Genomic DNA, 26,852 nt, shown 5'->3' on the forward strand with positions numbered 1-26,852 from the left:
TTTTCCAGCCATCAGCTAGAGATGTCTCAAATGGTAAATGCAATAGAAAAATAACAAATAAATTCAATTTTAGGAACAGCAGTTCTCTGGTCAACTCAGTCCACCAAAGTGTAGCTGCAACTCTTCATAGACACATATATTATGCTTAATTAAAACCCAAATATAGTCTTGTTTATTTAAACTACATTTGCTGACGTATCACCAGCCCATGGACCTCTCCTCCCCTACATCAAACTTTGACTTTAGCATATGTAATACTTCATTTTGTGCAAACAAGTCTCCCTACGGGATAAGGATCATTACATTAAATTATCATTAATTTTAATTACCGTGCTATCTTAACTCTGGATACATTGCCCAGCCCTAAAGATATGTTTCGTTTCAAATTACAAAGCAGTCTCTCTCTTCTGGACTGTTTTTAAAAGCCACGACATTTATTTAACCCTAATGACAATCAGTATAAAGGAGAAAGCTAAATCACACCACTGAAATGGTAAACACCGAGTTCCCAGCAGCGTTAATCTTTCTCTGATCCCTTCTTCCAAGAGGTTGCTCCTTGCAATCTGATCAAACTTGAAAGCCCATAAGTACTTTTGGAGATTGGCTGGTGAAGCAGAAAAGAGCGTGAGTTAGGGTGGACAGCGAGTGTAAGAAAAGTGTTTCATTGTGCAAAATTCTTCACACTTGATCCCCAGGGCTCTTTTCATTAAACATGTTCTATATTGCTTGAATGACAATTTCTACTGAATTTCCATAACCCCTCTTCTGTCAACAGTTGACGAAGCCCAGCACTGACATGGGCCTTAATTTAACTGACAAAGCAGAAGAAGATGGAGGAAGACAGGTAGCCAGGGGTCCCACCAGGTCTCCTGCACCCCTTACATCACATAAAACATGAGTTTTTCACTTGGTTTGAGGCAAATTGAATAGAGAAAGGCTCTAGAGACAAGAACAGGACACTACATTTTTGGAGATGTTGATGGGTGGGGAAAAAAAAAAAAAATCCTACTGCTTTAGGTTTTGGCTACTTTGGGGGACATTGGGATCTGAAGCCTAAATCGTATCTCTTCTCATTGTTCTTGCTTGCCAGAAATATTCTGAGGCAAATATCACTGCCTGAATGACTAACAATCAAAAGACTAGGCATTAGACCCTGTGCATCATACATTGCTACAAAGTAAGTACAGATCTACTGCTGGTATGGAGTCTTCTCTTCTCCAGGCTGAACCAACCCAACTCTCTCAGCCTGTCCTCATAGGAGAGGTGGCTTCACCTCTCTGATCTTTTTTGTGGCCTTCCTTCTGGACCTGCTCTAACAGGTCCATGTCTTTCCTGCTCTGAGGGCTCTAAAGCTGGATGCAGTACTCCAGGTGGGGTCTCACCAGAGCAGAGGGGGAGAATCACCTCCCTTGACCTGCTGGCCATACAGTCCAGGATATAGTTGGCTTTCTGGGCTGTGAGCTTTTCACCCACCAGTCCCCTCAAGTCCTTCTCGGCAGGGCTGCTCTCCATCCCTTCATCCCCCAGCCTGGATTGATGTTGGGGGTTGCCCCAACCGAGGTGCAGGACCCTGCACTTGGCCTTGTTGAACCTCATGAGGTTCACACAGACCCACTTCTCCAGCCTGTCCAGGTCCTTCTGGATACCATCCTGTCCCTGAGGTGTGTCAACTTAAAAGACAAACAGTGTCTGTCAAGCTCCGCACCCAGATTTAGCATGTAGGTAAGGCATCTGCGTTCACCTATTGGAACATTTTGTCTGTTGTTTTTTTTTCTAAGAATAAGCACTCTCCAGTGGAATTCATGCTCTAGTCTTGTCATGTACAACCTAGAATTAGGTGGCCTCAGGTTCTCTTACAAATAACCTTGCTTGATGCTTGCATCCATTGAACTAGAGCAGATGTTCTCTAATTGTGGGGGTTTTCTCACTCGGGTGAGAAGAGAGCTGCAGTATGAAAAGAGCTGCTTCCAGCACTGCTGACACCTGGAACCAAGGATAAACAATCGGAAACTGCTTCATTTGCTTCTTTTAGCATGTTATTTGATATGGACAGGGAAACCAGATGATTTGTCTATTTTTTTTAAAAATCTTTTTCACTGTTTGTTCTTCTAAAAGTCTAACTGTTATGGTCACGCCCTGACAGGAAAATTCTGACAATTGAATATTTGTTCTCTCACTACTTTGTAATAACTGGCATTCAGTTCCATCAAATAATTTGCTGAATATTTAGGTTTTAAATAGCTTCACAAAAACCCCAAACTGCTTAAATTTTAATTGCTGACTTCTTTTGCAATATCCCTTTCAAAAAACAGTGAGAGGACTAGCAACTTATTCTCATGATTATTAATGCAACCCCATTACACAGTCTGATTTTCCTATTCCTCTGAATCTGCCTTCTCTCACTCATGTTCCCTGCCTCCTTTTTAAGGGAAACAGATGAATATCCTCCCAGAAAGGATCCCTGCTCAATCCTACATTCATAGATCACGTAGCCAGAATTAAAAAGGGAAGGCAGAGAAGTGACAGAACAACAACAAAAGGTCAGAAAACTGAAATTCTTCCGCACCACCATTCTACATCAAAAGGCAGTGAACTCACAGATCTGACCCACAAATGTTAGTTAGAATCAAGTCAGCCGGATGACAAGTGCTGGAGGTAAACCAGGCTGCCCTGAGTAATTTCCATTCATCTTCCATTTGCCTTTTGTAAAAAGCCAAACTATCCCAAACTGCACCCAGACCAGGGGTAACTCAAAGCAGAGTTATGCTCCATGGTCACCTCACGTCTGGCACAGAAATGAGATGCACGACCCGCGAAGAAAATGTCATCCTTTTAAAATGAACACTGCAATCCCTCTGCTTCTTAAAATCAATGCGTGTTCCTTCCCACTCCAGTGCTCTGGCATAATGCAAGCTCTGCAGGGGTCCCTGGCAGCGGGCGGGCTGGCCTTTCCACGGACAGAAGGAGTGGGGCATCACCCTTCGTGATGTGACAGGTCTCACTCCTCCAGAGCTGCCTGAGCATTCCTGCCTTGCTGCCCCATGCACTGTAATTTTCTTCACTCTTGAGGTCTATTTTAAGGTCTGAATTAGGTTCTACAGAGTTTGACAGTAATAGGTCTAACAAGCTGCAATTTTGTTTCTTTGCAGGAACAAGATTCACAGCAGTTCCCAGTAAAATGATTTTACAATCCTATTTTTCAACTTGAAGCAGCGTGTGCAGACTAAACTCAGAGACATGAAGGCAACTGATGGAGCTGAAGAACTGGTGGACTGGGCACCGATGACATTCATCACTTGACAGAAAAACCTAAGGCAAAATTGTGATTCATGCAAGTAGGGATTGCTTGTTTCTGAGAATTAAGCCAAAAGATTCGCTTCCTAATTAAATCAGTCTTGAGATCCTTAAGACTTTCTGCTGTATGCTTGCTACTTACACTCCTTCCCAGCTCACCTGCACTACCAATTCCCATCTCACCCACTTCCCTTCAGCTTGCGTAGTACAAGCCTGCACCTACGCTGATCCCTGCAGGTTACATGTGACATCCTACGAATTATTGTTCATAACTGTCCACTGTCCAGACAAACCCCTTTCAGCACCAAACTTTTTTCTTTTCTTTGGTTTTTTTAACCTCAAATGCACTTGGACTTCTGGGAGCAGAATATTTCAGTCCAGAAAGAGAATTGTGGGAGTCTTTTTGTTCTAGTCAAGATACCTGGATTCAGGAGACTGACTACAGCACAGATCTTGCTACCCTGAAGAACTCTGCCTCACATACCAACAGTTCATCTCTGCTTTTTCCCCTCCCAGTTATAAAATATACCTTCTACCAATAACAACAGAACCACCAGGACTTTCATACCACTTGGTGTTTCAGTTTTCTACTTTGAAGCATTTGATAGAATCATATCACAGAATGGTTTGGGTTGGAAGGCACCTTAAAAACCACCTAGTTCCAACCACCTGCCCTGGGCAGGCACACCTCCCACTAGACCAGGTCACTCAAAGCTCCATCCAGCCTGGCCTTGAAACCTGGTCAAACCATTTCTACAAAATGGCTGTGAAATCCGAACCATAAAGGACTGAAGCATTTGACTCTATGCTTATGCTCAAAGCACAATGACAGACTATTAAAATATTTAGCTTAAACCTTTTTAAGGTGTTCAACTGTAGAGGTGCAGGCTCAACCCTCCACATTTCACAGCTGACTGAAGAATTAAGGAGGATTCTCCTTAGCCCTCTTTAGATTTGCCTAGATACTGGAGAAATGACAAACTAAGCCATGAAATGACTGAAATGATGCTATAAAAACAGAATCTAAATAGGTCTAGGAACTCTCATTCTAATCTGTGTTTTTCTACTCAATTTTGGTTTGCTCTGAGCAAATCCCTTATGAACTGCATGTCAAGATATTTCTATAATGATCGAGTGAACAAGTATTATTTATGGCAAGATTTATATAACTACCTACACGTGGGAAGCTCAGCAGAGTGTATTTTTAGAATCAGATACTGCAGGCTTCAAAATAATGACGAAACCTGAATGTTTAAAGAAACCAGGTCATAGCTCATAGCTCAGAATTCAGCTTTCACTAAATGCTGTTTCAAGGCATTTCCTCTATATGTAGTTAGAATTAAAAGCTACGTGGACAGTGTGGAAACCTTACTATTTTCCCCCCAAATCATAGGATTATTTATTAACAGGGGCATTGGAAGGCAAATATTTTGAGCATTGTGAAAACATGTGATAAGAGGTAGTGTCTCCCTTGGAGAAGTGTCAAACCAAACAAAGAGGATTGCTGAAGGACAGAGGTGTGAAATGAAGAAACAAGGGGGTGGAGAGATTAACACCTACCCAGGCATCACCGGAAAGGCTTGGCACGGGCTCGAGCCTTTCAAGCCCCAACACAGCAGAGTTCTTCTATAGGTTTGTCTTTAACAACTTCAAATCTCCTTCTGTACCTTTCTCTAATGGAGATGACGACAGCGTAGTTCCTAGATTAATAAATACTATGTGCCCTACAGCCACTAAAAACACATATCAACACCTTTGTCTTTAGAAGCTGCAGTACATGGTGTATACAGCAGTAAAAAAAAAATCACACCACCAGAGCACAAAACAGAAAACACTTTGAAAAGATCAGTTGCTTTTTTAAAGTCAAAAAAAGAGAAGAGGAAGCCTACTTACGTTTAGGTTTCAAAGAAAACAAACTTCTCTATAAGTCTGAACAAACATTCAGTGCGTGTGGATCTACCTTTACAAAAAGAAAAATGAATTTTCCTATAAAGGCTAACCAAGTACGGAAAGTTATTAGAAGAAATTCTCTTGGACAAAATAAAATGAAAAACAATGACTGCCTGAGAGGACAGAAGGAAAACAGATCAAAAGCAGCTGCATATGACAAGACACATTAAATTCAACATAAAATGCATTTGTTTTACTCTTCAGTTCCAAGCAGGCTCTTACTTTCACTGCAACTAAACAAACACTAATGATTTGATGCAATTCACTGACTTATAAGGTTAAAATTATACCTAAATTTGGGTATATTTCTATTTAGGAGATAAAATTTGTTTAAGGATTCTTTCCTATTCCTAAAACAGAAGGAAAAATTAACGTGATTGCAGGATTAGATAAAGAACTATGACTGTTTTTGTTTCTTTTTCTAAAGATAATATCCTCATGGTAGATCAGATATAAATAGGGAAGACAAGACAAGTACTGCCAGCCTCAGAGAACCGTGTGCGTGTCTAGATGTGATTCTCACTCAGTGAATGCCTACTGTGCGTTGAATCCCAGCTCTGTCTCAATCCAAGCTGGTTTCGTTTGTGCCAACATTCAGGCTCCAACAAAAGGTGAAACGGCCAATGCAGACAGAAAACTGTGTTTTTAAAAGATGGTACAGGCAAACCTGACTGTGAAATCAGTTTGGACTTGAAATTAGAAGGGATGCTCAACTATTTAAGAATCCAGGCTCTTGAGCCACCTGCCAGTTGGAATAAGGTGGGGAGAAGGGGGAAAGCTCTTCCCACTGGCTCACCCTGGGTTTCTGGAATGAGCTGGATGATGAAGTGCCTACAACAGGCGGGCCAGGACTCGATAAGCCTGGATACTGAACTAACACAGAAACTCTTATTTCCTTGTAGGAAGAATAAAAAAAGGAGGATTTGGTGCGTGTAATCTGTCTGTCTGCCTTGCAGTCTCTTTTTCGTGTTTTGGGGGAGAGAGGTAGCCTTACAGGCATATATACATACATACAACTTATTGAAGCTGCTTCAGCTACTTCCTATGTTTTCCTTCAGCATCTCTGGCCTTTCTGTGTTTTCTCCCAGGCTGGGGTTTAGCATGATGAAGGGTTCAGTAGCAATTCTGCTTTAATTTGTTCTTCCACCCCATACCCCACAAACACACGCTCTGTCCTGCTTGTTTCTGCTTTCAAGCCCTGGTACACTGCCCCTGAGCTGTACTGGGGTAAGCGTTTGTGGGGCCATGCTGGTAAACACACCTGAGGAAGAGGAGGGGCATTAAAAGATGAATTAGTTCTCTGATCCAGTTCATGAGAAAAACAAGAGAGGGGGTGGGGTGAGGGGGGACAACAGGACACACCAAAAATACCTTAGACAGCCACTGCTGCTGCGTGTGGTGCACGAAGCCAGTCCCAGGCAGACAAACCTCCACAAAACAACCATGAAAGGTCCTCCACCCAATACCTGCCTCCAGAGAGCAACACGTGCCTATGTTTGGCACAGGTAGCACTGCTGTTTTAGCTACTCAACAACTTTGAAAGTGTATCCACAACCACTTAAATGGTGACACCAGTTACACACCTTCAGCCTATTCACAAAGGATTTGTCCTAATTCACAACAGCGTCTTTAAAAATAATCACTCTAAGGAGTAAGGCAAGGGAAGAGGCAAAGCACTCCATGATCTTGCCTCAGGACAGGCGTGCGCTTGCAAATAGCTGCATCCCTGGAGCAGCTCCTGCCAGAGGTGCAATTACCACCTGGAATGGCTCCCCTGCCCCAACACCTGCACAGATGTAGTTATACAGAGCAGAAAGGTGCTTTCTGCTGGGACGGTTCACCCCTCCTCCCACGCAGGAAGTTGTGTAAGAGCATCCACGTTGGAGCTGTCATTCACTGGGAGGAATGGAAAGCAACACACCTAATGCAGGCAAGCCCTCGGACCCTCCTAGATGGGACCCTCCTATAACTCCAGCCCCCCACCAGAGCGAGCACAGTTTGGGTTTTACTTTTGCGCATTACTAATTTACAGCTATAGTTGGTCCTTAATGTTAAGTTCAAAATAAATGGGTGAGCCAAACTGCCTGCAAGACGGCTTGCACTTTCATCACAGATGTGAAGCAAGATGCTTTTCCGTGAAGCATAAAGCAAAGCTCTTTTACTCTCACCTCATACAGGTGTCCAAAAGAACAAGTCACCTTTCTCACAGGGACTCTCGGGCCAGCAAGCTATGGAGTAAGAGTGAAAGAGGAAGGAGAGAAAAAGAGGAGATATATTCTTCTCTCTTCTTCTTCTCCAAGTTCTGAAATCTTGAAAATGCCAACTCTCTCCACCACCCCTTTTAGGTTCGTTATAAATGATAATTTCTTCAGTGAAAATAAAATGGATATTTTCTGATCTCTTCTAACATTATTTTCTTTCAAAATACTGAAAAACAAAAGCAATTACAATCAGCTCTAGCGTCCAGGACATTTACTTTCCCACAGCACAGGACCTTGAGGGGAAGCATCACACTTACAGAATCGCCTTTATTTCACAAACAGCTCATAAAATGGGAAGGCATCCAAACATTGTGGGGCACTGTTGGAAGACACAACACTCACAATGACTACAAAACCTAGCAAATGCAAAGCTCGGCACTCCCCTAAGCACTTCTGCTATTTAGGTAAACACATTTCCAGATTTAGCAGTTTAACTAATTGGTAGCCTAACAACTGCTTACAAAACTCAGTATCAAAATTCACAATAACTGCAATACAATGTCAGCGTAGATTTTACCCCCAAAACTCATACCAGACTCTGGGTGACAAAGGCAGCGAAAATCAACCAAAGAAAACAACCTAGAAGAGATCTATGCAATGCTGAAGAATTTACGGTAAAATTAATTTCCTCGCAGCAATATACAAGGAAAGTGCATTTGAACTGGCTAGCTTTCTTGGTGGAAGCAGCTTTCTCAAACTGCATCTGCCTTCCTGCCAAAACCAGCAGGTTTTTTTAAGTGTTTTCTTAAGTAGGAACTAAAAAACTGTCCCCCAAGAGCAACAATAGCATCAGCAAATTACACAGTACAAGAAATCAGTTGGCGTGATGCGCTTCTCTCCTTCTAGAAAACCAATGCTAATTGCCCAATACTGAAGTAACTGCAGTTTAGCTCCTAGCAAATGCTTGTGAGGATTCCCAAATCAGCAATTAGCATCTGTCCCATTGTGCTTCTCTGCCTAATATTTTATGCAAATTATACAATTTATAGCTTTAGATTTAATGTGCGGTTGCCTAACTAATGCCACAGGGCAAGAGGAGCCTGCTGATTCAGGAATGCATCACTCAACTGCCTCACCCTTGTGAAGCAAGTGACAAACTCATTCCATGGATTTCTCCACCAGGGAAGAAGTATTTACTCCTGCTGCGCCACGTCCACACAAGCAGGTGCAGCCAGCCCACAGCTCTGCTCTTGGCATCTCAAAAAAGCAGAATGAAGCCAGCTTCAGCTGAGAAGTCATATGGCCAGAGTAATGCAACTATGCCCAGCTAAAACATACCACTTTTTGTATGGGAGCACAGCCCATATTCAGGTCTGGCTGCATTAACCCATGGAGACTTTGCTCCAGCGGGAGCCCAAAGTCTACTCAGACTGCGTGGCTCTTATGCCAGCACAGGACAGCGTACACATTAAGTGTCTCCTTCTGTGCTTGCCCCGCACAGGACAAGTATGTATTAACATTTTTCAGCATGAGTTGGTTAAGCTCAAGGTGTCAGCAGTTGATGCTTTTTGTTCCGAAGGACAAGCAACATCAGGAAATACTTGTCTGGAAAGGACCTCACCAGGTTACCTACCCCAGTCCCACTGCATTCAGGCAAGATGAAATGCTAACACCAACACTGACGGATGTTTGTCTACCTAATCTGTTCCTAAAACCTCCAGTAGAGCAGGTTCATAACCATCCCACTAGTTTGCCCGAGCACTACAGCAGCCTTGCGACCAAATATCTTACCATACTTACCTCCTCCCGCTGTTCAAACAGGACACTCACAGGCTTCCCAAGCGCTGAGTAAGCCTCAAAAGGTTCTGCTGGTGAAGCAGGGAAGTGTGGCTGCCATTTTAGAGATCAAGAGAGTAAGCAGGGCTGTTGGGAATGCGCTGAATCTCAATAACAGAGATCAAAAATGCCTGGTTCCTAGCACTGATGCTCTACGTGCTACATTTCTTCAGAAACATCAGGTAAGGCAAGTCAAACTGGACTACTTGAAGAACAAGTAACCTTGCAGATTTGGCTGCAATGAAACTGCACTGGCATTACAGATCCCAAAATCTCAGTGCCATATTCTGGCAAAGTTCAAAAATTCCCTTAACACATGCCTTGCCTGCAATGCTGCATGTTGACTGGCGATAGTACACATGAACCAGGATGGGGCTCAAATTCAGTGTCCTTACTACTCACCCAGATGGGCGTCCTATTCTATCGCACCAGCTTACTTAGTTGCTGGTGTTGTTGACAAGCTCTCAGTTTTAAGCGAAGAAATTACTTCAGTGAAGCTGAACTTTCCCACAGGACCAAGATCTTAGTGGACCTTCAAACACTAATAAAAATAAATCAGAACGGACAAAGCTCTTCCTGAAGGTTAACATCTTCCATTGCCTTCATGATATGTTTAGTATCTCTTGGTCAAGAGAATGACCTCATTCAGAATATTCAGTAAAGAAAATTCTGTCAGTAGAGACGCGTGGTGGGTAGGTGTCTGCACGCCTGACACTTTGCATCTCCACAGGATAGATTTCACTGCTGGCTGCTCACTGGCACTGAGAGCAAAGACCCCCGCGGCGTTCTCAAGCTGGTTAAGAAGGACCTGGAATATGAACACTCCCTCGTGCAGGAATCCCAGTGCTGCGTCTAAGGTTAACATGCTCAGTAACAGCTGAGTGCTCACTTCCCTCCTCGCCCCGGCAGATACTGAAGAAGCCGGCAGCTGAGCTGCAGCTATTCCGATCACAGAGCAGGCTGGTTAGGGCGGGCAGGAGGGTGAGACCTGTGAAGCACTATCCGTTCAATCACTTTTTACAGGGGAGATCAATTTTGCAAACCGTCAGTCTTCATGATTTTCCCAGGCAGGGAGGGAGGAAATGAGGAAATGAAACAAAAAGTTTTAAAAGTTGCAAAGTCACAGCATGCAAAGTAACGCCCTGTCCCAGACAATCCCCCAGCGTGATCTGGAGGACAACCTTCTTGATCTGTTAGTCAAACAAGAGCTAAAAGACGATCTCCTTCAAGGGTGTTCAGCGCCATTGAGTCCCTGCCATGTATTTTGAGTGCCTGCCCCGCGGTGCCACCGTTCCGTGCCCTCACGCACACCTCCCTGCCTCGCTCCATGGGGGTTTGTGTGGGCTTCAGCGCAGCGGGAGAGAGAGCTATCGAAGTCATAACCACATCATCCAGCTGTATTTCTGAAAGAATAACAGCTTTAACACACCAGGCTGTATTTGAAGTTCCCGTTTAACATGCAGAGTGCTCATAATAGTTAATATAAAATCCCAGGAGTTTATTCACAAGGCGGTAAAGAGTGCCAAAATGTTACTACTTGTACCGGGTTTAAAATTTATGTAGAACTAGAAAACGCTTTAAGTCATCACTGCACTCTCAGGCATTCATGCTTCCTGGGTGATGAGAACTGAACACAGGAATTACCAAACGCGATGAGACCACAGGTCAGATGACAGGCATCGCTATTTCTGCTACATGGCAGTGGATTTCAAATCAGAGGAAAGGGAATTTATACTGTCCCCCAACATAGTCCAAGTTACGGAGTTCATAAATGGAGCTTCTTTCTAATGCCCACCCGTCGGTACCATATACCCCCCAAAGCAACAGAGGCCTGTAAACCTCTTAAACCTAACTGTAAATGTTTCCTACCTTTTTCAGTCCAGCTATGACCTTAGTTGATATTTTATGGCAACTGCACAGATATTCAGTGGAACTCTGACATGGTAGAAGAGAAAAAGGAGAACATTTCTCCATTTATTCATATTTTGTTTGCTCAGGGCTTGGTTCCACCTCTGCTAGCCCCAGGTTTATCTCGCTTTCCCCTCACGTGGCTGTCTCTTGGCACTGACCGCGTCCCTTTTCTCCAGGTTTCCTCTCATTTCTAATGCATATTTTAAATTCAGGAAAGCAGAACTGAAACCAGTCTTCTGGGGAAAGCAAGCACTTTATTTCCATGACTGTATGCTCAGTATCTTCAATGCTATTTTTGGCCACCATAATCTTTTTGTTTGGCTCTGTTGGCATGTTCTCTTTTGACTATTGAGGAAAAGGGGGCAGAAGTTTCCAGTGAGATACCCACTGTGACGCTGAGGTCTTTCCTGAGCAGTGAGTCAATATAGAATTTAACAATGCATGAGCTGTCCGTATTATTTCTTTATGGGCCCAAGAGACTGCAATAAACTGGATCCATCATCATGCTGACTCTTCACTGACTTTTGGAAGACCCATCCAAAAGTGTTGTCTCCCATTACCTGGAAAAAAACTAAACAATTTGGACTTATCTGAAAAATTTGCCATCCTGTGTTCATCTGCCTTTTCCAAAGTTATTAATAAATGTCCTGGAATGCGACTAGTATGGGATGCTTGACTTGCCATATTGAAAGCAGTTTATTTATCTCTCTGTCTTTGGTCTGTGTCTCACACTTTCTGATGTTTCAGTTTATTTAACATCCGCCCTCAAAGGAGGGATTTATTTATTTATTTTAACATTATTTCAATGTGTTGACTTATGTCCAGCTATCCAATCTTTGACAGCTTTGAAGAACTCTAACAAGCTAGAAGGCCTCAAGGCAACCGAAGCAACGTGGCCACGTAGTGCTGTTTGGGACACACAGAATTTCTACTACTCAGATTATTTTAACCTGATTTAACAACCAATGGTTCACTCTCAGTGTACAGAACTAAACAAGTTTCATATTTCCCTACAAATGCCACAAGTTCTGAAACATGCTCCACATACACCTTGCCCACCAAAGAGGGTATGAATGGATGCAACATACGACTGTAACATCACCACTCTTCCCAGCGTAGCATCTTTCCATTTTCATGGAACTAAGCTGTATCCCTCAGAACCAGTTTTGTTTTGTTTACACAAATGCAGCGTAGTGACCTGAACTGCAATTACTGACAGTCCAGAAGAGCTGACTGTCTCCATAAAGCCATACCAGCCTATGGATGCATTTGGATATCTCTATTTCCAGCCCATCTGCAGCGTTTACATGTCAGAAAAACAAAAAATCAGCACTTTCCAATAACTACTGTGAGAAGGGTACCCAAAACAGGAAGAAAAGCAAGATGCTAGTGGTGTAGTGTATCAAATGAGGATGACAAGTAAATGACCTTGTCTAGGAAGACCACCAACCAACTGACTGCAGAGGTTTGGCTCCACTCAATCATAAACTATAAAAGAAAATCGGATTATCTCAAGCCCCTCCCAAACTTTACACTTGCAGCCTCTTCTGTTCTAACTTCAGAAAGCCACTTGGAAAATTCATGAGACAGAACCAACTACTGACATCAAGGAACATAAAGGCACTCAAGCTTTCATAATTTTCTTTGCTGATACACTCATATGTTATAATGGTTGCACAAAGCCAGCAGATAAGTGAAGCAGGAGCTGATAGTGCTTTTAGAATCATAGAATCATTTAGGTTGGAAAAGACCCTTGGGATCATCAAGTCCAACCATCAACTCCATGCTACAAAGTTCTCCCCTACACCACATCCCCTAACACCACATCTAAACAACTCTTAAACACATTCCGGGATGGTGACTCCACCACCTCCCTGGGCAGCCTATTCCAGTGTCTGACCACTCTTTCTGTGAAGGATTTTTTTCCTAATGTCCAGCCTAAACCTACCCTGCTGCAGCTTGAACCCATTCCCTCTTGTTCTATCACTAATTACCTGTGAGAAGAGGCCAGCACCAACCTCTCTACAATGTCCTTTCAAGTAGTTGTAGAGTGATGAGGTCTCCCCTCAGCCTCCTCTTCCTCAAACAGTCCCAGCTCCTTCAATCGCTCCTCATGAGATTTATTCTGCAGGCCCTTCACCAGCTTCGTTGCCCTCCTCTGCACTCGCTCCAGCACCTCGATATCTCTCTCGTATTGAGGTGCCCAGAACTGGACACAATACTCAAGGTGTGGCCTCCCCAGTGTTGAGTACAGGGGGACAATCACCTCCCTACTTCTGCTGGTCACGCTATTTCTAATACAAGCCAGGATGCCATTGATTTTCTTGGCCACCTGGGCACACTGCTGGCTCATATTCAGCTGCTTGTCAATTAGAACCCCCAGGTCCTTTTCTGCCAGGCAGCTCTCCAGCCACACTTCCCCAGGCCTGTAGCGATGCATGGGGTTGTTGTGGCCCAAGTGCAGGACCTGGCACTTGCCCTTGTTGAAGCTCATTCCATTAGTGTTGGCCCATCGATCCAATCTATCCCAGTCTCTCTGTAGAGCTTCCCTATCCTCATGCAGATCAACACTCCCGCTTAACTTGGTGTCATCTGCAGGATTACTGATGACACACTCTATGTCCTTATCAAGGTCATCAATAAAGATGTTAAACAGAAATGGTCCCAACACTGAGCCCTGAGGAACACCACTTGTGACTGGTCGCCAGCTGGATTTAACTCCATTGACTACCACTCTTTGGAACCGTCCATCCAGCCAGTGCTCGATCCAGCAGATCGTATGCTCATCCAGGCCATGAGCTGCCAGTTTTTCCATAAGAATTCTATGGGGGACAGTGTCAAATGCTTTTCGAAAGTCTAGGTAGATAATATCCACAGCCTTTCCCTTGTCCAATAATCGGGTCATCTTGTCATAGAAGGAAATCAGGTTCGTCAGGCAGGACCTGCCTTTCATAAACCCACGCTGACTAGGCCTGATCCCCTGCTTGTCCATTATGAGACTTGTAATGGCACTCAAGATGATCTGCTCCATGACCTTCCCTGGTACCGATGTCAGACTGACAGGTCTATAGTTTCCCAGATCCTCCTTTCTGCCTTTCTTGTAGATGGGTGCTACATTTGCTACCCTCCAGTCCATTGGGACCTCCCCAATTAGCCATGGAAAGTGGCTTGGTGAGCACGTCTGCCAACTCTTTCAGCACTCTTGGATGTAACCCATCTGGTCCCATAGACTTGTGTGCATCCAAGCAGTGTAGCAGGTCACTAATCACTTCCTCTTTAATTGTGACGACCTCATCCAGCTTCCCCTCCCTGTCTCCTAGCTCACGAGGCTGGGTGCCCAGGGAACAGCTAGTTCCACTGCTAAAGACTGAGGCAAAGTAGGCATTGAGCACCTCAGCCTTTTCCTCATCCTTTGTGACTATGTTTCCCTCTGCATCCAGTAAGGGAGGGAGATTTTCCCTAGTCCTCCTTTTGTTGTTAATGAATTTATAGAAACATTTTTTGTTATCCTTAACAGCTGTAGCTAGGTTGAGCTCTAGCTGCACTTTGGCTCTCCTGATTTTCTCCCTGCATAGCTTCACTACATCTTTATAGTCTTCATGAGAGACCTGCCCCCTCTTCCAGAGGTCATAGACTCTCCTTTTGTTCTTCAGGTCCAGCCAAAGGTCCCTATTTAGCCAGGCCGGTCTCCTTCCCTGCCTGCTTGTTTTTTGGCACACAGGGACAGCCTCCTCCTGTGCCTTTAAGACTTCTCTCTTGAAGTATGTCCGGCCTTCCTGGTCTCCTATATCCTTCAGGGCAGCCTCCCAAGGGATTTTGTCAAGCAGTCTTCTGAACAGGTCAAAATTTGCCCTCCAGAAGTCTCAGATGGCAGTTTTACTAACCCCTCTCCTTGTTTCTCCAAGAATCAAAAACTCAGTCATCTCATGATCACTGTGCCCTAGATGGCCACCAGCCTTTACTTACCCCACAAGTTCTTCCCTGTTCACAACAAGCAGGTCCAGGAGGGCACCTTCCCTGGTTGGCTCACTTACCAGCTGTGTGAGGAAGTTATCCTCCACACATTCCAGGAACCTCCTGGATTGTTCCCTCTCTGCTGTGTTGTATTCCCAGCAGATATCCAGGAGGTTAAAGTCCCCCACAAAAACAATGGCAAATGACCGTGAGATTTCCCCCAGCTGCTTATAGAAAGCTTCATCCATCTCACTGCTTTGGCTGGGAGGTCTATAGCAGACTCCCACAGCGATATCAGCTTTATTGCCCCTTAACCTAATCCAAACACTCTCAACCCCATCATCACTATACTTGATTTCCGAGCTCTCATAGCATTCTCTAACATACAGGGCAACTCCACTGCCTCTCCTTTCCTGTCTATCCCTCCTGAAGAGCTTGTAGCCATCGATTGTGGCACTCCAGTCGTGTGAGGCATCCCATCACATTTCTGTGATAGCCACTATGTCATAGTTTTCCTGGTGCATCATGGCTTCAAGTTCCCCCTGTTTGTTGCTCATACTGCATGTACTGATACAGACGCACTTCAGATGAGCTAATGATTCCAACACCTTTTTGTGAGTGTGGACCCCATTTCCTACCAGACCCTTCTCAGGTGCTTCCATGATTTCTAAACATCTATCCCTTCTCTGAAATGAAATGGCAGAGTGAGAGTCCTCACTAGTCCACCACCCTTCAAGCCCTGGCATGCCTTCCTTGGGTTTAGTCCCGACAGGCCCAGGCCCTACCTCCCTTTCCCCCCTCATATCCAGTTTAAAGCCCTGTCAATGAGCCCTGCTAACTTCTGCCCCAAAATTCTTTTCCCCTTCTGGGACAGGTGCATCCCACCTGCCACCAGCAGGCCAGGTGTCTCGTATAGCAACCTATGATCAAAAAACCCAAAGCCCTGCCAATAACACCCATCCCAGAGCCACAAGTTGACCTGTTGCCTCTTCCTGTTAATTTCATCATTCATGATTGCCACTGAAGGGACAGAGGAGAACACAACTTGCGGTCCTGATCCCTTAAGCAGCTGTCACAAGGCTCTAAAATCTCTTTTAATTGATTTTGGGCTCCTTCTACCCACTTCATCACTACTCACCTGAAATACTAAGAGAGGGTAATAGTCAGAGGAGCTTACTAGGGCAGGAAGTTTGTCCAACACATCCCTGACCCGTGCCCCAGGGAGGCTGCAGACTTCCCTGTGAAGTGGGTCAGGACGGCATATTGGCCCCTCTGCCCCCCTCAGTAGAGAGTCACCCACAACAATGACCCGTCTGCTTTTCCTTTTGGAGCCAGTTGTGAGGCTGGGTCCACGGCGACTTGGTCTTTCTAACATTTCTGGCCTGGGTGTATCATCCTCCTCTCCAACAGCCAGTTCCTCCTGCAGGGCTTCATACCTGTTCTGCAAGGGCAACTGGGAAGGTGGGAGGGGCTGGGAGGGGATTCGCCTGCTTCTCCAAGCAGGGACCTGTTTCCATTCCCCCTCTTCTCTGAGATCCCCTCCTACTGCCTGGTGACGAGAGGGGATGGGGTCCTCTGATTTGTGTGGGGCCTCAACCTGTTCCCTTTCTCTCAGGGAGTGGGTCCACCAGTCAATCTCCCTCTCACATTCCGTGATACTCCTCAACCTCTCCACTTCATCCTTCAGCTCAGCCACCAGAATGAGCAGATCATCTACCTGTTCACATCTGACACAGGTGTTGTCTCCGCTGCCCTCCATCGCAAGTGCCTGGCTCCATCACTCTCTGCAGCCAGAGGCCTGGACGCCCACATGTTTGCGTGGGGGCTCTGTCTGGGTGCCCACAGCTTTTCTAACAACAGCTTTCGACCTTTTAGACTGGATGTTAGTGGCCCTGGTAATGGAAAGCATCCTCTCAGGTACCGTTAACATCAGCTGACCCCATGCTACCCTGATAAAGCCTTAAGGTCCCACTGGACTCTTCATGAGGAGAGATTAGAATCTAACCAGGGGTCTCATATGTTGGCTAGGTACTTGTCTGAGGAAATGTGAGGGATGTTACTTTTCTTGTCCACGCTAGACTGCTGTAACACATCTTAAAATAAACCGTTTCTTTAGCAGCAAAGCTGACATGAACACATCATGCCAGAACTAGAATAATGTTCTACCAGCTGAGTCCTGATTTCCAATTCAGATAAAAAGGTCCTATTTTTCAAGACTTATTTCTCGACCTCTGATCTTATGACAATATAAGTAGAAATATCACGGAAAAAGCCACTTGCTGCAAAAAATATTCCCCGTTAAGTTTGTACATTGATACTGTGAACCACTTACCGTTTATTGCCCCTTCCTTACTTTTTCTAGCACCCAGATACTTGGGAAAAGTATATTCTGTTGCTGGATGCCAGCCAAGGAAATTTCTGCTCAAGAGGATCAGAATAACTTGAAACACAACTTTGCCAGAATTTCAAATGTCCAGTTTATTCAGTCAAGACTTCCTCATGACAAGAAGAATCCCTGTTCCTCCTTTCCTAATTCTAGAGAGATGTCAAACCTCAGGAATTAATTCACGTTCTGTTCTTAAAACCCAAACTGTCTATGTCTTAGGAAAGCCCCGCAACAATGGAGTGCAGTCATGGCTTGTATCTTTACCCCATAAAAGCAGATTCAGTCATTCTTCAGATCCACCCAAGCCCCAAACACAAAATTCATAGAAGCTCTTGCTTAAATTGCTATAAACTCTTCCACATTTTCAGCTTTATCAAGTATACAAATGCTTCGAAATTATGCATGTAGATGTAAAACAAAAGTTTCCAACACTGGTATGCAATAAATGGATAAAAAGTCCAGCCTTGTTTCTTTTTAGATTTGGATAAGCAAAGGAGCTGAAAGTGGGATGCAGATTCCCCATAACTGGCCACAAAAGCACACAAGATTTAAAGATTAAGCCTAAGTGGACCCAAAAGTAACATCTGAACTTTACAGACAGGCTTATTTTGAAAGCTCTGTGACCATCAAGACTACTAGGATCAAAGATGAAAATTATTTGTTGGTTCAAGCAGTTCTGGCTGGCACACTATGAGACAAATTGATAAAAACGCTTTCTGTATTATCACCTGGGATAATACAGTCTGTTGGTCTGCAGAGGCAGCTTGAACAATACCAGCCCGATGTATCTCAGCAGGCCCAAAACAGCAAGCCAGCACACTGCCACTCCTGGCTGGGAGAACAGGGAATGTGACCATCATTTCCACAGTGGCCCTCAGCTCTCTGGCCCCTGCTACCCACACAGGGACAGAGCTGACAGCTCAAAATAATGAAAACCTGGGAAGGGAGAGGAGAAGGAGGAAGGGAAAGGAGAGACTGTTCATATTTTCTGTTTATGAAATGGCTAACTTTCAGCATTCTTACCTTAGAACATCCTTTTGTAAACTACCTTGGCAAGAAGCAAGCAATGGTACAAGAGAGTAGATTCCAGGTTCTGTTTGGAGCTTCCCACTTTCTTTTCCTGCAGGAAGCTTTTCCTTTCTTTTTCCACCTCTCTCAGGACAGGACTAGTCCCTTGGAAGCAGCTGTTTACAAATTTCAAAGCCAGGGCTTATTTATTGTCACACCAACAGGTCCGTGTCCCTTTGTCAACCTCCTCCTAGATGAATTTTAGGACAAATTTCCACACTGAAAGGGTTATTAAGCATTGGAATAGGCTGCCCAGGGAAGCCTACCATCCATGGAGGTATTTAAAAAATGGGCAGACATGGTGCTTTGCTTAGCAATATGGTTTAGTGACGGTTTTTGTCAGGTTGATGGTTGGACTAGATGATCTGAAAGGTCCCTTCCAACCTAGGCAATTCTATGATTCTATGAATGAATGAGCTTTTAGGAGAAATATGTCAAGTGACACCTCCCTGGGACAAAAGTCCCAGGGCCCTTCCAGTTTGACAGAGCAGGGCTGAGACCTACCAACTGGTGGCAGCCGGGATGCAGCACACCGCCACCTGCAACGCTGCTGTCTGCCAATGCGCTTTGGACAAAGTCTTTCCTTCCAGTCACAGAGAATATTAATTCCATTCCAATTCCTTCCCTCCATGCTTGTACACTGATTTCAGACAGAAATTAAAATGCAATGAGTGAACATGCACCACACTTGGAGCAAGGTAATGAGACATCTGTTTGCACACGTTTTTGGTGGAAAGAGAGCATACGATCAACAAGGGAGACTTTTGCATCCAAAAATGGCGGTTATTTGCAGTAGCTAACATCAGCTCTCTAACTTGCATGCTTTACTGATATGTCCCTATATAAACAAGTGTGCCTCAGATGAGTCATTTAGAGCCTTTAAATTAAAACCAGATTTTTCCTTTCATTTTAATAGGACCTTCAAATACAGATAGAGATGCCTGAAGTTGACCTGTGGGACTATTCTTCTCCCTCCCCCCTGACCAAAACTGCTGCAAAAAATAGGCCACAGACAGTAGTGGCCACAGTTTCAAAAGGTGAATGCCTAGAGCTACAAAGCTATTTTCAGGCACTTTAACTGGGTGGCCTGATTTTGAGAAGTTCTGAGTACACACCACTCCTGCAATGTACGTGCTCCACAACTTCCAAAAACTATAACCAGATTACCTACTTTGGTGATTAATTATCAATACCTGGTTTTCTACTCAACAATACAGCTACAGTTTCTGTTAAGACATCACCTATGCAGATTGCTTGGCATCAGACTCACTATATAACAGTGCGCATACGTATATTTGGAAAAGAGGTTCCTGCCCAGAAAAACATGGCATTTAAAAGGAATGGACAGGCAGATGAGTGTCAAAAGGAGATGCACAGGGGTGACATGCTGTGCCCAAGGTCATGCAGCAAGTCGGAACCAGCGCCAAGCGGAAAACCCAGAGCCCCAAATCAAGTGCCTGAGCCCTTACATCATGCCGAGCCTGCCTCCTAGGCACAAAAGATACATGCAGCTGTTCAAAGAGTATTTCTAAGACAGGCACACAGGATCTGATAAAAAGAAATCCAGGGAAAAGAGAAGGGTGCCGTCATCTGTTCCGTAATATCCCCCCAAATCAGAAAGTACGCACACAGCAGCAACAGCATCTCATATAACAGTAAACAATCAAACATAAATTATTTCGATTACATGCTGGGATGAAAATATCACAGCTAAAGGCTTTTATACTGTTTAAAGTGTCCTGAGGAAATAGTTCCCATACTTCAAAAAAGCAAGAAAGTCAGGAGTCGCAGCTTGGCTCATGCAGGAGTTCCCTCTTCCAGGGGAACCCCACAAAGCCTAGTTTTTGGAGAAATTTTAGATTTGGAGTTAAATTTAAGAATCTAAGAACAAGAAAATTTTAAAATAATGGAAAAAAAGGCCAGGTGGAAGCGGTTAAAGAAATTAATGACAGGGTGTGTAGTATCTGAAGTTCAACCATTATCAAAGAAACCTGTAAGTCACTTAAAACAGCAAGAGAAGCTGAGTGGTAGATGCGAACGCTAACTAGGTTGAGCACCAAGTAGCATGCTTACCTCAGGTTTGGTTTACATTCTTTCAGTTTAGATTATTACTTGTAGGATATGTAGGGAATTTTTAAAGCTTTTAACCTTCAAACTTAAAATGTAATGTAAAAAGGTTAGTTAGTGCCTAGTCACAGTGATTATCTATTACCATCTTAAGCATAGTTTAAAAAGTCAGATCTTGAATTCCGAGGCTGTAGGATCACAGCTTTTCAAGATGCCTCACAGAATTTAGTTATTTTTCACGAGGCTAAAGCTTAAAAAAAGGCTGACACAGCTTCAAACATACAACACCCTCCTGAAAATGAAATTTTCATTAAATAATGCTCCTAATCTTTCACTGTGCATTACAAAATCTGATCTAGAGCACTTTTATATCAAAAGCAATTCTTCATAGGTAAGTAAACAAAGTAATACAGCTGCTGAGAGAACTAACTGCCGTAACAAAAAAAATCTATTCAGTGATTTATTTCAAGACAGAACTGCCAGCTATGCAGGACACAAGTTGGGAATGCAAACTTGGACTCAGAAGTGAAGGTTTCAGAATAACTAGCTCTTTTAGAGCTTGCACTCAAAATAACAGAGAACAGGAAAAAGAGGAAGTCACAGCCCTGGTCAGACTATTGCTTCAAAAAAAACCCAAACCCATTAAAGTCTATGTTAAAATATCTCATTAAAGCTTTTTTCTATTTTTTTCTTTATAAGGGAGTCCCAATTTCGTCCAAGGGCCCATTGTGTCTGACAAATCTGGTTGCCTTCTACGACGGGGTTACAGTGTTGGCAGATGAGGGGAGGGCAACTGATGTCATCTACCTGGAGTTGTACAAAGCATTTGACACTGTCCCAGACAACATCCTTGTCTCTAAATTGAAGAGACATAGATTTGACGGATGGCCCACTTGGAATTGGCTGGATAGTCACACAGAAAAGGGTTGTGGTCAATGGCTCAATGTCCAAGTGAGAGCAGGGACGACTGGCATTCCTCAGGGGTCAGTACTGGGACCAGTGCTGGTCAACATCTTTGTCAGCAGCATGGACAGTGGGATCGAAGGCACCCTCAGCAAGTTTGCCGGCAACACCAAGCTGTGTGGAGCGGTCGACATGCTGGAAGGAAGGGATGCCTTCCAAAGGGACCGAACAGGCTAGAGATGTGGGCTAGTGCATAACTCATGAAGTTCAATAAGATCAACTGCAAGGTCCTGCACTTAGGTCAGGGCAATCCCAAGCACAAATGCAGGCTGGGTGGAGAATGGATTGAGAACAGCCCGGACAAGGACGACTTGAGGGTACTGGTGAGTGAAAAGCTGGACATGAGCTGACAATACGCACTTGCAGCCCAGAAAGCCAACCACATCCTGGGCTACATCAAAAGTAGCTTGACCAGTCCACTGAGGGAGGTGATTCTGCCCCTCTACTTCGCTCTTGTGAGACCCCACCAGGAATACGACATCCAGCTCTGGGGCCCCCAACATAAGAGGGACATGGACCTGTTAGAGCGAGTCCACAGGAGGACCGTGAAGATGATCAGAGGGTTGGAGCACCTCTGCTATGAGGAGAGGCAGAGAGAGTTGGGGGTGTTCAGCCTGGAGAAGAGATGGTTCCGGGGAGATCTTATAGCAGCCTTCCAGTACTTAATGGTGACTTACAGAAAAGGTGGAAAGGGACTCTATCAGGGACCGTAGTGATAGGACGAGGCCTAATGGTTTTAAACTGAAGGAGGGGAGATTTAGATCAGATATTAGGAAGAAATTCTTTACTCTGAAGGTGGTGAGACACTAGAACTGGTTGCCCAGGGAAGTTGTGGCTGCCCCATCCCTGGAGGTGTTCAAGGCCAGGCTGGATGGGGCTTTGAGCAACCTGGTCTAGTGGGAGGTGTCCCTGCCCATGGCAAGGGGTTGGAACAAGATGACCTTTAAGGTCCCTTCCAACCCAAACCATTCTATGATTAACTACATAAAGAGCAAGCTACAGGACTTTCAGAAAGCCTAACAATGTCCAGATGTCCAGTTCCCTTCAAAAAGGGATTCCCTTGTTCAGGAATCATGGAGAATTGACTGTCAAAAAGACAGGCAAGACATTAACTTGGACATTTGAAAGATAATTACATTTAAAATCAAGCTGTTTATAGAACACGGGGTCCTACTGCTACAGAAGGCAGTCACCTCAGCAACACCTGAAATTTTCAAAAGTGCAGGCAACACAGAGGGAGGAGGATTCAGCACTGTGCAAACCGGAGTCAGCAGAGCACATCGTCATCCTCCCTTTAACTCAGCTATATAGTTCTTGTAAGGTCTTCAGGGTTGAAATGAAGTGTAAATTGAAGATCATAAATAAAGACTATATTTCATTCATAGTTACTTTAAAACATAATTCAAATAGAGGTAATTATCACCTGAAGCCAAAACTAGTCTGTAAACAAACACAGAGTTTTCTTTTGAAAGACTTTCAAAATCAGATTTCTCTTTCCACACATACTCAACCCTTCAGAGTTTATGGCATTCCTTTGGAAGAGATAATCCCTTGCACTGAACTTAACCCACCACATCAGTTTTGTATCCTGTGATAAACTGGGCTCTCTAGTTACCCCTAAAGACTAGGATATTATTTACTTGGTAGTGACTTCCATTTTGAAATTCCGGACCAAAAAAGACATGGCTCTTAACACCTCATGCTATTCACAGATGTATTACTTCTTGTTTGAGTTTTTCTAAGTGCTCATGGCCTTGGGATATGACATGACAGCTGCAAAGTAGAAAATACAATTTAGCAGGTGAAAACAAGGCTGGGGGGGGCGGGGCAGGGAATCCACCACACTGTCTAGAGGGATGTAACTTTTTTGGTCTGAATTCCTTACTGCAGATCGTTATGTGTGGGAATACAGAGGCTGATCCACTTGGGCCAGAATGAGAAGTTAGCCAATTACTCAACTCTCCTGAGATTCCCCCTGCTAAATACAAAGTTGGTTCAAGGTCTCTGTCACGATATTTCTGATGATAAGACAGAAATAAGACGAGACTGGGGGGGGGGGGGGCGGGGCGCACAGGGGGACATAGGGAAAATATGGTCACTTAACACTGCAGTGGCCAGTGAGAACAGGTGAAGCTTTTCCTTACCTCATTCCTCAACTTTGTTAACAGCCTCCCTTTAAAGTGTCCGTTTTAACTGACTACAGACCCACTTTTTTCCTTTTCTTCCTTAAGCATTTATTCCTTTGTCTCATCAGTTTGAGCAGAGACTGAAATATGCACAAGACAAACTTCTTGCAAAAAGTGGATGCTCTCCCGAACATATAGTTCTCCTAGAGATAACAATAATAACGCTCATAGCAATTTAAAAGAATCCAAAACCCTACTGAATCTCTCCGCTGCTAGAACAAAATCCCAACCACTTCCTCAGAGCACAGGTTTCCCTCAGCACCTCTCCCCCACTCACAAACAGCAATAAGCACTGCAAAACAAAATCCTTTTAAGCTACTTGAACATTTTCTCCTAAAGAGATTCCAAAAGACATGGGAGAGTGTTGCGAATTATTGGTCTTATTTTCACATAAAGACACTGCCGATGCGGCCAGGCAGGTCAGATGCAAACAGTATGTCTATAAATCCACAATTATAAAATGCAAATTGATGAGCTGCTTATCTGCCCATCAAGATAGTGATAACACAATCACAATGGTAATTCCAACAATGCCCCATTAGAACATAGTTCAGCAACACAATTTCCCTCAAGTATAGTCAGCTAACATATGAAACAGCGACTTCAAGAGCTAATCTAGATTTAAACTCAAAAGCCAATAAATGTTGCAAGAATATAACAGTAACAGAAGTAGAAAGGGAATGAGAGACTAACTTAACCCAACGACTGCAGTGCTTGAAATGGTAAGATACTAGAAGTATTCAGGTTGAAAAGGCATGAGTTCGAAACGTGGGAATACAACTCAAATGATGCCAATTAAAGGCAACAGTCTATGCCAGGTAACTAGCCAACACCAGAAATGCATTTAGGTTCCTCCTAGCAATTAACTTGTGCAAAAGGCTTCCAGTGCTTCTCAAAGATCTTAGCTCTATTTACAATTTAATTTCTTTCAGTCCTTTCCAAAACCACGTTTTCTTCTTCATAATGTCCTCCAAATTCAGGCCTCAGGATTCTTACGGCAAGCTGCTAACTTTGTGCAGCCATTCTCCATTTACCAGCATGGACAAAAAGACAATGTTTTCCAGAAGATTTCTGGAAGTGTTTGCTGCAGTAAATATGCTCCCCATTAAACCCACATCGTATTTTTGACCAGATGCAAACCTCCTTCGTGTAGATGGAAAAAGAAGAGTGTGGGATTCCACAGGGCAATCCTGTGACACAGGAATGCTTGTGTTTGTTCTCCCACAGAGAGACAGAATGTGAGGGGCCCAAAACCACTACTTCAAATCTCACATATAGCTTCCAGAAGCCAGCTGCTTCCTTCTCTAGTCACAATAAAAGCCTTTAGGGAGAGCAGGTATTGGCTTACCTTGCATGTATGCCTCTATTTGCCGAATTAGCTCATAAGACTTGGATCGGTCCAGAAGTGTACGAATAGCTGGAAGAGGGTCCAGGATAATGGTTTCTGGATGAGCATCAATATACTCCTGCAAAACAAAGACATAGGGGGGAAAAAAAAGAAAAGGCATTAGGTTGGCTAAAGAGTGCGGAAAAAATAACAAGATGGGGAAGACAATAGATAATGTTAAAAACCACAATCTCCAGTTTCTCTTCAAGGGGGTGCAAATGGACATTGGCAATGCAGAAGGTCTGACAGGAAAGTCACCAACCAATCCAGACACTGACACTTGAAACAAACGTGACAGCTAACTGTTTTAGGATGGCAAACTTCTCCTGTGCACTCACCATCAGCAGTGAAACCTGCGCTGCAACCACATCAACTCAGAAGGGAGCCAGTGGCAAAGTGCCACAGTAACAGCTGGGAGCAGGGCTGAGAAAAGCAATTAGGAGAAGAAAGATGACACACTGCTATCTTGGGGTCAGCCTTGCATTGTATTACTGTACGCGAACATCACAACTGTCTGAAATAAGCTCAGAACTACATCTGGGTTCTTTAATGTTGTTGTTACTGCTGTCCTCTAGCTGGGCTGAAGACACTGTTAAGAGCTGGCCTGTAGGGCTAGAATTTTTTTTGGCAGAGCTGAAGAGATTGCTGCTTAACTGTGTCTTCATTAAGTTTTGAGAGCACCTATCTTGTTACTTCTCTAAGTTCATACTCTCCTCTCCTGACTACAAGAACAAAGCAAAATTGATGTCCTCATGGATCTTCATCTCAGGATCTCAATTCCCCATTCCCTAAGGTCATGACTGCCCTACTCCATCTTGGCCATGAACACAGACACAGCTGCCAGGTATTGCCCTTGCAAACCCAAGAAAACTTCCTTACTGTTTCTCAGAACAGAAGCTGAGTTCCTTCATTATTGCCCCAACCTGGCCCCATAACGTCAATGGGAGAAACAAGCATCCATCTCACCCTCTCCAAAACCAGACAAACATTTCCAAAGTTAGAACCTGCCTTTGTTTTACCCAGCTTCCCAAAGCCATCTTTATGTTTCCACTCATTCCTTTAAATGCATTCATGCAAATACATGGTAAATGCTCCTGCAAGTAACAGACTCCCATGAAGTCCTACTTCCTTATGTTGGTTACTTCAGACAACAAAACATACTCCAAAAGGTACTTTGGAGTATGATGAGGTGGCCTCAGAGGTGGCCTCAGGAGATGCACTTTGCTAGATACTGAGCTGGAGAGAGAAGAATGGCATCACCTGTTCCCAGCAAGCTCCAGACACTGCCTGGGGACACAGACTTCCTCCCCCTACACCTCCCAGCGCTGTCAAACTGTTGCTTTCTGCTGACTCCATAGTTTGAACTGATGGCTTGCTAGAAGGGGATTATTCTTTTGAGACTAAGAGGATCCAACATTAGGGTTTAACGAACCCACTGCACCATCTGCAGCACACAAGTAGCTTTCCTTCACAGGGCGTGAGGCATCCTTCAGTGGCAATATGTATGTCTGACGTATTTAATAATCCCCACAGAACACAAACAGTGAATTCCCCAAAGATACGCTTAACCTTGCTGGGAAAAGTAAGTGACAGAGCCTTTTGCACAGTCAGTCATGAAGACTGTCAGACCCAGCTGTTGTCCCACCCTT

General features: G+C 44.1%; 1 protein-coding gene across 6 annotated transcripts in view; it reads right to left on the reverse strand.

The window, feature by feature from the left end:
• ITPK1 (inositol-tetrakisphosphate 1-kinase) overlaps positions 1–26,852 on the reverse strand; it is a 160,311-nt gene that overhangs the window by 44,706 nt on the left and 88,753 nt on the right. For all 6 annotated transcript variants that reach the window (XM_063332611.1, XM_063332613.1, XM_063332612.1 and 3 more), the window contains one exon: positions 25,165–25,282. In XM_063332611.1, coding sequence (XP_063188681.1) covers positions 25,165–25,282 — 118 coding nt within the window. The remainder of the gene's footprint in view (positions 1–25,164; positions 25,283–26,852) is intronic.

The sequence above is a fragment of the Chroicocephalus ridibundus genome, chromosome 4 (assembly GCF_963924245.1).
Source record: "Chroicocephalus ridibundus chromosome 4, bChrRid1.1, whole genome shotgun sequence".
NCBI classification, from domain to species: domain Eukaryota; kingdom Metazoa; phylum Chordata; class Aves; order Charadriiformes; family Laridae; genus Chroicocephalus; species Chroicocephalus ridibundus.